Source organism: Falco peregrinus, chromosome 7 (genome assembly GCF_023634155.1).
Source record: "Falco peregrinus isolate bFalPer1 chromosome 7, bFalPer1.pri, whole genome shotgun sequence".
In the NCBI taxonomy this organism is placed as follows: Eukaryota; Metazoa; Chordata; class Aves; order Falconiformes; family Falconidae; genus Falco; species Falco peregrinus.
The window spans coordinates 5,476,247-5,489,069 of record NC_073727.1 but is presented as its reverse complement, the minus strand read 5'-3'; the positions used below and the strand labels follow the sequence as shown (position 1 = coordinate 5,489,069).

Sequence of the window (12,823 nt, the reverse complement as noted above, 5' to 3'; positions counted from 1 at the left end):
ATGAATATATGGTTGCATCTTGCTGGAATATTAATATTTATATTTTCTCTACTTTCACAGTTGTTTTAGAGTCAGAAGAACCAGGCATCGCAAACGTGTCTGCTAAAACACACAGCTAAATTTAAACCACAGTTTTATTTAATATCGCAAAGACAGAATATTTTAGCTGTTTCGGCATGATCGTATTTAGAATAAAATGTTCTTTCACTTTCTAAAGCTCAGATACACAGAAATCTCTGCAATTGCTGGGAAACTCTTATTTTTAAGAGAAAATACCATGCAGTGGCAGGTGGAAGGGCCTCAGCTGGGAGCGGGGCTGCAAGGGCAGCGGTATCCAGCAGTGCCCAGCAGTGCCAGTGATGCCCAGTGGTGCCCAGTGACACACAGGAGCGCCCAGTGACACCCAGTGGTGCCCACTAGTGCCTAGTGATGCCCAGCGATGCCCAGTGATGCCCAGCGGTGCCCAGTAGTACCCAGTGACACCCAGAAGTGCCCAGTGACACCCGGGAGTGCCCAGTGATGCCCAGCGGTGCCCCCTTGCAGCCCAGGTGTGGGATTCAGTCATGTTTTCCATCTCTCTAGCACGGTGGCGGGGAGGCGTGGGGCCTTGGGCCGGGGCTGGGCCTCTGCACCGCGATCCAGACTCTGGGCCTGATCGGCGCCCTGGGGGCCGCGGCCGTGGCTCCGGGCCCGGTGCGGCGCAGGAGGCCGGCGCGCAGCGCCTCCGGCCCCTCTCATTCGCTCTGTACCCCAGCAGGCAGCGAAGGCGGCCGGTGAAGGCCCCCCCGGGGCGGAGGAGGGCGGCGGAGGGCGGCAGCGGCTCCAGCCCGGCCCGGCCCGGCCCGGCGGGCACCTCGGCGCTCCCGGGCAGCCGCGGCGGCGGGAGGAGAGGGCCCGGCCAGGCCTGCGTCGCCATGGCGACAGCGCAGGGCCGCTGGCATGGCGGAGCAGGCGGGGAACGGCGAGGGTAAGGCCGCGCCGGGGCCGGGGCCTGCCGCCCTGCGGGGTGTGCGGGAGGGCCGTGCCGGGCGCCAGCCGAGAGGGGCCGGGCCGGGCCGCGGGCGGCGGGAGAGGCTGCGGCTGGCGGGGCCCGGCTGCCGGGCGCTGGTGCCGGGTGGCACAAGGACACACGGAGACACAGACATATGCCTGTACTTGTGCGTGTGTATACACACGGGCGCATGTACAGGTATATCTACACACACGTAGAAATACACCCCCTGCCCCCCCCAGCCCTTCCAGGGTGGCCGCACTGCCGCCCCCGCCTCAGGCCTGGCCTCCCTGAGGGGCCAGGGGTGCTCCCCCGGGCTCCCTGCCCCCACCTCAGGCCTGGCCTCCCTGAGGGGCGAGGGGTGCTCCCCCGGGCTCCCTGCCCCCGCCTCAGGCCTGGCCTCCCTGAGGGGCGAGGGGTGCTCCCCCGGGCTCCCTGCCCCCGCCTCAGGCCTGGCCTCCCTCAGGGCGAGGGGTGCTCCCCGGGCTCCCTGTCCCCGCCTCAGGCCTGGCCTCCCTCAGGGCGAGGGGTGCTCCCCCGGGCTCCCTGTCCCCGCCTCAGGCCTGGCCTCCCTGAGGGGCGAGGGGTGCTCCCCCGGGCTCCCTGTCCCCGCCTCAGGCCTGGCCTCCCTGAGGGGCCAGGGGTGCGCCCCCGGCTCCCTGTCCCTGCCTCAGGCCTGGCCTCCCTGAGGGGCGAGGGGTGCTCCCCCGGCTCCCTGTCCCCGCCTCAGGCCTGGCCTCCCCTCAGGGCCAGGGGTGCACCCCGGGCTCCCTGCCCCCGCCTCAGGCCTGGCCTCCCTCAGGGCGAGGGGCTGCTCCCCTGTGCTCCCTGCCACCCGTGCCACCTGCCCGCTGCCATGTCACCCGTGGCCGGTGCCACCCGCGGGAGGTGGCCACGGGTGCTGGCAGCCGTACGGCTGTGTTACCGCCAGGCAGGCTGCCTGGGCGCGGATGGCGGCCTCCTCACGGCACAGGGTGGCTTCCAGGGCAGCAGGATCCTGGGGACAGTTGGTCATCGCCGCTTGGAGGCCTGTCTGGATGCATCGAGCTCTCGCCGCCAGGAAAAAATAATCTCTGCTGCTGATAACACCGTGCCTTATTTTTAGAGGCAAGCATGTTCTACTTCAGGGAGTGTTGCCAGAAATTGTGTTTTACAGGCTAAAGGTAATTCCTTCTGCAAGGATATTTGGGTATGGTTTCAAGGAAAATGTCCTTTCTGTAAAACTCGCAATATTGTGGCTCCTAAAATCCATCCTTTCTGTAAGTAAACTGGTGTGTGTTGTAGTAGTTTGCAAATTCTGGATGTTGTATTTGAAATAATCTAAATAATGGATTATTTTGTACTATTTAGGAAAAAACTAACATAGTCTGTAGAAAAGTCCTGTATAAATAGTTGCTGTGGATGGTGCTGAATGAGTGATTTTGGTAGAAGTATTTCTAGCATGGACTTCACAGTACAGATATTTTACAGAAATTAAGAGGTCAGACTGATGTAGCATCAGTGAGGATTATTCTGAAAGTATAATATCTTTTATATTGTTTTTCATTTTTGTTTAGTTTTGTGAAAGCCTACTTTTTGCATCTTCCCAGTTTTGCAAATGAAGCTGAGGCACAGGGCTGGTGCTGTGATAGAGATGGTAGCATAACAGCCTAGAAGCCTGCCAGACCATCTGAGAAGAGGGAATCTGGTGTTCTGGCAGGATAATAGTAATATTGGGAAGTTCTGACTCCATATATTTTGGGCACCTGTATGTATGATACTGAGATTTTGAACCATTTTGTCAATCCATAGGCAGAAACTCTCAGAGAGGGGAAGTTGTGGGTTTTTGATTGTTTGATTAATGGCTTTTGATGTTGTTTTTGTACTTTCAAAGTGAGAATACTTTGTAAGAAGTTTAATTACTGTATTTCTGAAGACAGATTTTTTTTTTTACACTTGATGGTTTTTAACCCTGTAAAACACTGTTCTCAATAGAGTATCAGGTGTCATCCTCTAAAGAAAAGTTTTGCTGTAATCCTAAATAACCTTGACCCATAAACACCATTCCTGGCCTCACCAGACTTCCCAATGGATCATGGAAAGTGACATACTGGGCTGTGGTTTCCTATCTGTAAAATGAGGACAATAACCTGTATCACACAGACAAGGCACCTCACTCATGAGAATCATAGCATGTTATTAGGCAGACCAGTTGCTTGTTGCCCTGTAAAGGTGTCTCATTATTATAAACACAGTTGAGGTAACCTAACAGTCAGCATCTCATTAAACTGCGGAAGCAATCCCATGAGAGTTAAGTCGCTTACACCCATTTCAGAGTTGCTGTTAGACTTGCAGATAGCAGTTAGAGGGTTAATTAGGATTCCCCGATTCTCATAAATCATGCTTTCTTCTGAGGAGCATTCCACATCTATGCAAAATGCAACTTTATTATGCTTCAAACAGAACAATAAATTAGTGGTATTGTCAAATAATTAGTCTTTAGGGTATTCCTTTCAGTTCTTTGTAGAGCTGCAGTTCCACCAGCTTTCATGGTAAAGGTTTCCCTTGGGTCCTATTATTTTCAAGTTTTGTCTGCTTCAAAGTTAAATGCCCACTTAAATGATTTACAGATGTGCATGATGTACTCAAGGAAAAATGGTGAAAGGCCAAATCCTGCAACCTCTTGTACATCATGTTACTCACATGTGTATTACCCTCTAACTTATGCAAATCTTGTGAATAAAGGCTTGTATGTGCGGAAGTGTTAATGGGATCATGCCCATACTATCTGTAGTTACATGTTTTATGTATGAATTTGTATCCTACATTTGTGCTTTCAACTTTATTTAATGCTTTTTCTTTATACCCATCTGATTAAGCTAGACTCTGCTTATTCGTTCTCTTCTGTGTATTTGTTCGTATCTTCCCTCCTATTGTGTGGTTTCTTTCCCTTTTTCTGCTACTTAATTCAGTCTGTTCTTCCATTTGCTCTCAGATACTTTCTTTTTAATTTGACATAACATGTCAGATTTTCTAAGTTTTAATATCTCTGATCTCAATACTGATTTTACTAGAACCTGAAAGCAAAATGTCAGACCGGTAGTGCCTGAAGTAGAACTAGACAGAAGACAAGGCATATTTTTCTCCAGCTGGGATTTAAGACATCAGATGAAAGTACATAAAGGAGAGAACGCTCAGTGTTCCTATATCGTTATGGTAATGTTATGTAATTGATCAGTATTAGAGTTTTTCTAAGACTGTATTCTTTGTGCCAGTCAGTGCATCTTTAAAATGCAATTAATAAGTCATGAATTGTAATCCAAAAGAAAGTATATTAAATAGTCTGAGCTCCTGTTTCACCCACTTATATCCATATAACACCGAATAACTAGTTCTGGGTAAAAATGTCCTCCAGAAAGGTACCTGACTGTGGTGCAAAGACCTATGAAGATGGACACTAACCATTCTTCAATGATGGTTTTCTCTGGTATATTGATTAGTAGCTGTTCTGGGTCGTTTGAGTTACAGCTGCAATAATACATAATCAGGACTCACAGATTCTTTTCCCCACTTACTAAACAGTCATGTGGAGGTTGTTAGTGGAGATGGGAAAGAGTTTCCCCCCCCAGTTTTAGTGCCTTATGTAAATACAGTAACAGTGTGTTCAATCATACATATATATATATATATATGCTCTTTAACTGCCTGGCATGCTGGTGAAATCAGGGATTTACATTTGGTAAGAGCTAGCTACATATCCCATTCAACTCCTACCTTCTTGCAAAGAAGCAGTTACCCCTGCTTCACCTGTCCTGCCAAATCCTCCTGTGTCTGGAGGTGGAATCTGAACCTCCCTTCTCTGTGTCACCTGGCTCTGCCTGGATTCTGTACTGGAGGTACTGAAAATGTCGTGTCAGTGTGCATTCTCTTTTAATAAAGTTGGGAGTCCAAGCTTAGAGAGCCTAGTAGCTGCCATGAGCGCTGTAGGCAGTCGTAACCATTAATTCTGCTTGGAGCACACTTAATTAACATGAGAGTTTCAAACCTGTCACAGAAAAGCACTTAAACTGTGTATGGCTTTGGGGAATCCTGCTGAATGGGATAATATGATGCACATGATGCTTAAGCATATGAGTACATTTAAGGGTCTTGCTGTATGAGGACTTTAAAATGTATTTTTGAGAATTTCACAAATAAGCATCAGTATTTGAAAGGTACTAAAGCTCTGGATTAAACTCTCACAATAATCCTTCAGGCTAAAGTAGTCCATCAGACAAATTACCTCTAATTTAAAAAGTGGCAGTTTTTCATTTATGGGAAAAAATACAAAATTAGTACAGGTAGTTAAAAATAAGTAGCTTTCATAGGGCTCAAGTAAGCAATATTTCAGCTCTAGAAGAAAATCTGAATATATGAGATCACTTAGGAAATCAGTGTGCAGCTTTATCACAGTGGAATTTACTTACAGATGAACACTATGAATATTTTTATATCCTCTTGTTGACATTGCTGTGAGCAATTACATGAGGAGAAAAATTTATAGTTTTTATTAGACTGTAATGCAATTTAACATGCACCTTGACATCAATCTGAGTTATGTTTTAATATTCGTACTCATTTGGGAGTGAGACAAAAAATAAATTATGTCCATCTCCCATGGACAAATGCAGGCTGTAGATCCAATCCTCTTGGCTATACTTTTGCAGTAAAAGTTGATCTCAGATGGATGTGGAATAGGTAATTGCAGATTGACAGGTTTCTTGTTTCCATGGTGCATAAAATGGCAGAAGTTTTTCAGTTTGGCTCTACTAGCTGACTTATTGAATAAAAAATTGGCTGGTGTGCAGAAAGGCTTTAAACTTTTTGTCTTTTAAACAATGCCAACCAGCAGATACGTGGTGCTGACAGGGAGCTTGAGAACTCCCACAAATTATCTTCCCAACAATAGTTAACATGTTATTAAGAATTTCCATGTCTACATACTAATTATTCTGAGATCTGAGGGGTTGGGTTTTTTTGTTTTTTATTTTTTTGCAGTATAGGAGTACCTTTATTTTGTGTGAACAGATATTGCTTTGTTGCTATTAGCAATAAAACGTGGCGGGCTAAAGGTTCTGTAAAGAATACGGTCTTCCAGTAACAGAGGTCTGACATGAACCTGTTGTCAAAGATGCTCAACATTTAGCCCCCAGATGAGAGGTGGCTGTGCAGACAGGGGTGCTGGTCACACCACTGCGCTGCCCTGGCCAAATCCTGCCATGAGGTCTGGCTGCCACTGCTGTTTTTCTGCCATAGGAGTATGATTGAGGTGAGGGGCAGAAGCTGAAAATAGCTCCTACGCATTTTGTGAGGTATCCTAAGGGGAGAAGTAGCTGTGGCAGCGATGTCCCAGCCCGGCCTGTGCAGAGGTGGCCACAGCGATCGAGAAGGGCACGAGACAGTCAGAGATGGGGTTAAGGGTGCTGCAGGAGGTGGCCAGGGGAGCGGAGCTCCCCATGTGGACCTCGCAGGTACCCAGTGCAGGGGTAAAAGCTCTTGGTACAGTAAGGGGCAGGAGGTCCCAAACCTACCTCTGCCTGCCACAACTTTTGAGGTTGGATTACGTGACAGGTCCTGGGAGACAGTTTTATAAATTATCTTAAATTGTAAATGTCCATCTTCTAAGAAAATATATACTCCCAGCTCTTTTGGAAATGTGTCATCCTTACTGTTCCATGTTATATAGGTGTGGGTAGTACGTGTAATCCCCATGAATGTAAAATTGGAAGGGATTTCCTTGAGTCCAGCCTGGGGCTGTGACCAACCATAAATTTCAAAAGCTTACCAAGCTCCATTTAATGGATGGTAAGGATTATTGTGTCACTGGTGTAAGGTCCCAGGAGGTTCTGGTACTGTTACTGCTGATGGTCAGGTTGAAAACTGGATGTGAATCCTGAAATTTATCCATTGTATCCTTTTTCTCCCTGTTTGCTAGCTTTCTCCTTTAGCTTAGCCTGCCGCAAACAGCTATAGAAGTAAGTCTTATTCCCCATTGATGATAAACGTGAATGTCTTAAATTTTCAGCTGAAATGCTGTTCAAATTCAGAATATTATTCTTAGGCAAACAAAAGAAAATTGGAGGTTTACATTCGTTCACGATAGGTAAGAAAGTGATTTAGCAATGTAAGTGATAACTTTCAAGACAGCTCGTTAAAAAACAAGCAGCTGCCGCAACCCCCTGTAATCCCTTGCCATTTTGTTGCACTGTAACAGTCCCTCTTCCTTTGGTCAAAGCCCTCATGCCAGAGTAGTGCAGGTAGAATTGCAACCAGTCCGTATTTTTTTTAAACCCATTTCAGACCCTGTCTAGCAAGTTGAGAGGCTTGTGACATGTTATATAATAACAGCATGTATTAAAAGTCATACTTAAACCCCCTCATTCTCCCATTATATTGTAGACATTAGGGTTCTTTCAAAAGAAGAGAGTTTACAGACTGCTGTATTCTAGCGCTGTGGTGCTGCAATTAAACTTTATAATGGCTTATGTTTACAATAAATTAATTCTTGGAGCACTAATACCCACTTGATTCTGGTCCCTGGTTCCTGACCACTTGAGCAATCAGTGTCTAGAGGCAGTTCAGCAGGCATATTCAATTTATGAGATATTTGGTGCAGCCACACATGCAATTAGATGTACCTGCACGCTGCTGGTGATGAGTTATACAGTGCCCTGTTGGGGCCATCCTGCATCGTTGGCAGAGCGAGCTGCTGTTGTGGGGCACGCAGCAGCATGTGAATTACTGCATTTTGGTGGAGCTTGCTGTGGTGCACCTGTGTTTTAGGCTGTGAGTGTCAGAGTTGTCCTTTGTGGCTCTGCCAAGCGCTTCTGGAGTCAGCACTGTGGAAAGTCCAGGAAAAATGGAGACAGATGCCCTCTGCGACCACACAGCATAGCAGCATGGATTGTCTTCTGCCGGTGTCGCAGCCTGTGTAGGCTCTTCCTTTTCAGCAGCAGCCGGAGGTATAGCAAGACTCTCAGCATCACCAGGAAAGCTATATATCCTCACAGGGCTGTTTGCTGTTGGTGATGAAAGAGAATATAGGTATGGGCTAGGCATAACTCTTTCATTATATCCCAGGTGTGGCTGAGATGAAAGATACAGAACAAATTGCAACAGTGGAGATTACTGTTTTTGCCAGCTCTGAGCTGCAACAGGAGTGCTGTCTGGTACAACTGCCGGAGTTGGGATTTCAGGGATGTGCAAGACACCACTAATGGAGATTTATGCTGAGCTTATCTCTGCCTTATGAAAAGGGAAACTGCATGCAGCCGGTATTGACTTTAAAAAAAGTGTCACGATTATTTTTTGCAGGCTAACAAATGTCAAGCGCTGGCATAACTTTCACTTCACTGTAGGAAGGATAACATTATGACTTTCCTCAAGAGAAATATAAGATATTAATTGTATATTATCTGTGAATCACAGGCATACAGGAGGCAATCCAGATCTGTGTATAAGTGGGACTTCCTTGCTTTCTTTGCATGACTGGAGGTATATCTCCACATCCTCTGCTCAGAAGAGAAGATCTTTATATCAAAAGGAAAGGATTTTCCCTCATTGTTCTGCAAGTTAGTGTGACAAAGCGTGTTGTTTCGTTGCTCTCAGTGTGGGTTGCATACAAGGGCAAGTATTTGGCAGCTTCTCTGTGGACATTAGCTAGGAGGAGAGCTTTGCTGTCAGAGCTGGAGCCGTGTAAATGATTAGGGTGGGTGATACTACTCAGAGCTTGCTGCTTTGGCTTATGAAGCTCTAGGCTCCGTGAAGTCCACCACATGAGTAGCTGCAAAATGATGATGTGCCTGGCTGGCTGAAATCTAGGTCGTAATTGAGACCTGTTAGGTCCAATTTGGTTACGTGTTTCTTCCTGAGAGCCCTTATTGCGTGCTGCTTCCAAAGTAATAATCTACAACAGTTGGGAGACCTATGGAACTATGGCCAGCTGCTTGGGAAGATGAGCAGGGCCAAATCCTGAGAGCCACAGTTGAACATTTCATGCTGTGTCCTGATTGTTGCTCTAAAAATGTTACAGCTGCTCCTGGCATAAAATGTTTGACAGCTTGTGAAATGAAAATGCGTGTTGTTATGATCCAGTTCTCAATAGATTTTTCTGTTGTGTAAGGCCACTGGAACTGTCCCATCACAGAGTCTTGGGGCCTGTCTCATCCAGCCCTTCCCTCCAAGAAGTGCAAAAAGGCAAAATGGGTGTGAGGAAAAAAACCATGTTTCAACACATGACTAAATATTAAGGGGAAAATCACCAAAACTGGCTTTTCTGCAAGGACTCTGCAACAACAAATGCACAAAGTGTGGGCAAACAGACTTATGTGAAAGCTGGGAAGAGAGAAACCACTATGGTCAGTGTAGGTACTGTTGCATTTTGAAAGATGCTCAGGAGGACTGCCAAGCGTTTCTGCTGTAAGTAATGATGACTCCAGATTCTTTCAAGCTCTAAGAGATTATTCCTACTTTTTGTCTGAGGTGTGGGCATACACAGGGCATACCGTGCATGCCTGCTGTTTCCAAGTACTATGTATTCTCCGGTGGATGTAGGCAATAAGCTGTGTGTTATTGTTCACAGGACGACCCTGCATTATTTAATATGTGTGTGTGTGTGTGTGACAGTGGGTTAGGATACAAGGGCTAAGGGACTTAAGAAGGTCGGGTCAGGGCATTAGCTGTCACTATTGACTGTTTCAGAGCTCAGAGAGACTTTGTGCTCAGGGTGATAAGAATCTGTGAGCTGTAGCTATGAGGGCAGAGCTATGAACTCTTAACAGCAAGGCGCTTGTCACTGGGCGCTAACTGCAGTACCCCCAGCAGCCAAGGGGACAGTGGGAGATGGCAGGAGGAGCCTGGGGCTGTGGCTGGCTGGAACTGCACACAGTCCTTAGGGCAGTGGTAGAACAACAGTAATTTGGAGTTGGAGGAGGGCTAGGTGCTAAGTATTGGCTCGTGCACTGCCTGCTACAGGTAGTAATCCTCCTGCACAGTATCACCCTGGCTGGTCAAAACAGAGAGCAGAACACCTGCCTGTGGTGCTCTGTGTGTGGGAATCCAAGTTGCATTGCCATTCACTGATGGAAGGGCTTCTGCCTACTACTGCCAGCGAGGCGGTGGGTGATGGCCTCCACTGGACCTTTTTCCTTGCAGATGTAAGAGGGATGCTGTAGCATGACTTAGAAATTACTCGCTAGAAAATTTGTAAGAATGTCTTGCATTTTTACCCTGAATTAGGCCAACTTGTGGTTTTCTTTTATGATGTCTTTTTTTCTGGGTATGCTGCTAGGTCTAGAGTGCTTCATCAGCAAGAAAATTTACTGCTGTAGCCAAGTCCTGGCCCCAGCCTCCACAATTCCATTTCCAAGGCTTGGACTAGCCCATCTCAGCTAGGTGCTGCTATGGGCCACTGCCTGGGCTTGCAGCAGCTCAGGAATCCTTGCAGAGTCTGTCTCATCTTAATTTCTTTAACCTGGAACACAGTCATGCTATATCCCTGGTGTATGGTCATACCAACCAGCCAGCCACTGCACCTCCATTTCTCCTTTTCGGCAGATGCAGACCAAATCACAAACTTGTTTTGTGCAGAGAAAGTAGGAAGGACCTCCATCCATACCATTCCACCAAAAAGCCCCCAAACCTGAAAAATGGATCACTCATCAACCCTCAGATAGTGCTTCAGGTTTGAGAAAATTGAACTCTTGAGTATATCTAGGGTGTTCCTTGGTCATTTCCCAGGGTTGCAGGCTTCTCTGCTGATGCTTATGAAGAGTGGTGCTTTAGTATATATAGGTATATATGTAGATATAGCATATCTACACAGATTGTGTACAGTAGAAACATCAGGGCATATTTTGTTGAGCTTTTCCTGGGAGGCATGAAGTGCTGTCACTGACGTGGATTGATACGTACCTGTGTTGCATCACTCAAACTAACTGCCTACAAGGGAATGGATTTTTCCCTAGCAAACCGTACGACTGTAGCATCCTTCCCCAGTATGTCCCAGGGTTGTTAGACTGTGCTTGCCCTCTCCAACAAGCTGCTCAGGAACTCTTTGAGCAGCAGGAAGGAAGGATTTTCTTGCCTGTAGGGCCGGGGAGAGATTAATCACACGCAGCACATGAAGAAATGTAAAGATGATGATGACAAAAGCATAAAGCTGGGAAAGGAGGTTCAGTAGAGCAAATGGGTGCTATCCCGGAGGGAACTCTACTCCAGGGTGAAGAAAGCAGAGCTGACTGGCAGTGTGAGCCACCTCTGCCTGTGTGCATTTCTGTGTAAGGAGCTCAGCCAGGCAATAGGAAGGGCAGGGTCGTAGCCCTTACCACATCCTCAGCATGTGCTGCTGCTTCCTTTTTCAGTGGCACCAGACTTGCAGTCCATCTTCCATATGCCTTCCTCACGAGCAAACCCACCCCATGTGCAGCCCTGAAGAGCACTTAGGGGAGTTTTACAGACTGTAAGGAACACTGTATGACATAGCAGGATTCCAGCCGTGACCCGGTCCCACTCAGCCACTCCTAACATTTAACATTCCCCGCCCTTCTTCTCTTCACTTGCAAGTTCTGCTTGTTTGTAAATAGTTTCAGTAAGTTTTGACTACGTTTGCTTTGCATTTTGTGTGTAGGAAGTCTTTACACCTTGTATTTCTTCAACAAACAAATTGCAATTCTCTGTTCTGGGGACCTCCAGAAAGTACTGGGTGGAACCAGGAAAATTAATGCCTCTGTTACAGAAACCTGAGCGCAGCGGGACTGTCAGGGTCGTGGTAGAGGAAGTGATGCAGAAAATAGTGGTTTATTGGTCCCCTCTAACATACGGACAATTCTGTGTTACAGCAGGCATCTCTTCAGGAATTTGGAGAGGTAGCAAGGGTATCCCTTGTAATTTGCCCTTCTCCATTCCCACAGGCAAACGCATTCTCTACAGCAAGCCCAGGCAGTGGTTGCAGTTCCACTGGGGCTTCATGCTGACATACTTTGCCATCTGCATCCCCCGGCTTTAAGAAGTACAGCGCACCTCTGGGCAGGGCAAGCAAAAAGGATCCTGGTAAGGATGTGGGAGTCAGGTTTACTACAGCAGCTGTTCAAGTTGTTATATCATTATGACTTGGGGCAGATAGGAGTGAGTTATCAAGTACTGAGGATACAGAGTGGTCTCTGTGGACTGGTGCGGGGGCTGTTTGCCCAGCACAGACCAGGCAAAATAATGGCATCTTGCAAAAGCAACCAGAACTGACAGCAAAATAGCTTTGATGACCTGCAAGGATTTGTACCACAAGGGAAAGAAATATTTTTTTCATTGGTGGTGAACCATATTTGATCCAAAAGGGAGGGCAGTAGACAAGATTGACCATGACCCCAGCACTTCTGGGGGAGATAACTTGGACAAGAACTTTGTGAATGGTGGATATTCTCTTTCAAATCAGTGACACTTTAATAAGAACTGTATTTTGGAGGCAGTGTGAACTATGGTTTTAAACACCTTTGGATATACTAAGTGATGAAAGGCATTGGCTATGGCTTCTTTTCCAGCTTGACATGGCATCCTCCATGGCCTGTTTTGTTCTGTGTTACAGTGTCAGTTAGATAAGAATTTTATGAGCAACGAGAAGCTTGACTGCATATCAAGGCAGCAATAGTTTCTATACTTTTGTTTCTCAGCAGTTGAATTAGTTTGTTAATTGCCTCATTAGTTTTGTTAGGTTTGGTTCCCATATATATTAAAACATCTGAATCTATGGTAGATTAGAATGTCATGGCATTTATAATACCATCTACTGAACAATCAAAACCTAGGATAATAGTCAGGATA

The 12,823-nt window shown here is 46.6% G+C and overlaps 1 protein-coding gene across 2 annotated transcripts in view; it reads left to right on the top strand.

Moving 5' to 3' along the window:
- Positions 1-229: 229 nt before the first annotated feature.
- The window catches only part of EFCAB2 (EF-hand calcium binding domain 2), a 32,478-nt gene continuing 19,884 nt past the window's right edge, over positions 230-12,823 (top strand). The window contains exons 1-2 of one of the 2 annotated variants that reach the window (XR_008748154.1): positions 230-967; positions 11,920-12,058. Coding sequence is in view for 1 of the 2 variants with exons in the window: in XM_055810871.1 (XP_055666846.1) it covers positions 940-967 (28 nt within the window). In the remaining variant the exon portion in view is untranslated. The remainder of the gene's footprint in view (positions 968-11,919; positions 12,059-12,823) is intronic. The other variant, XM_055810871.1, reaches the window with a different exon arrangement.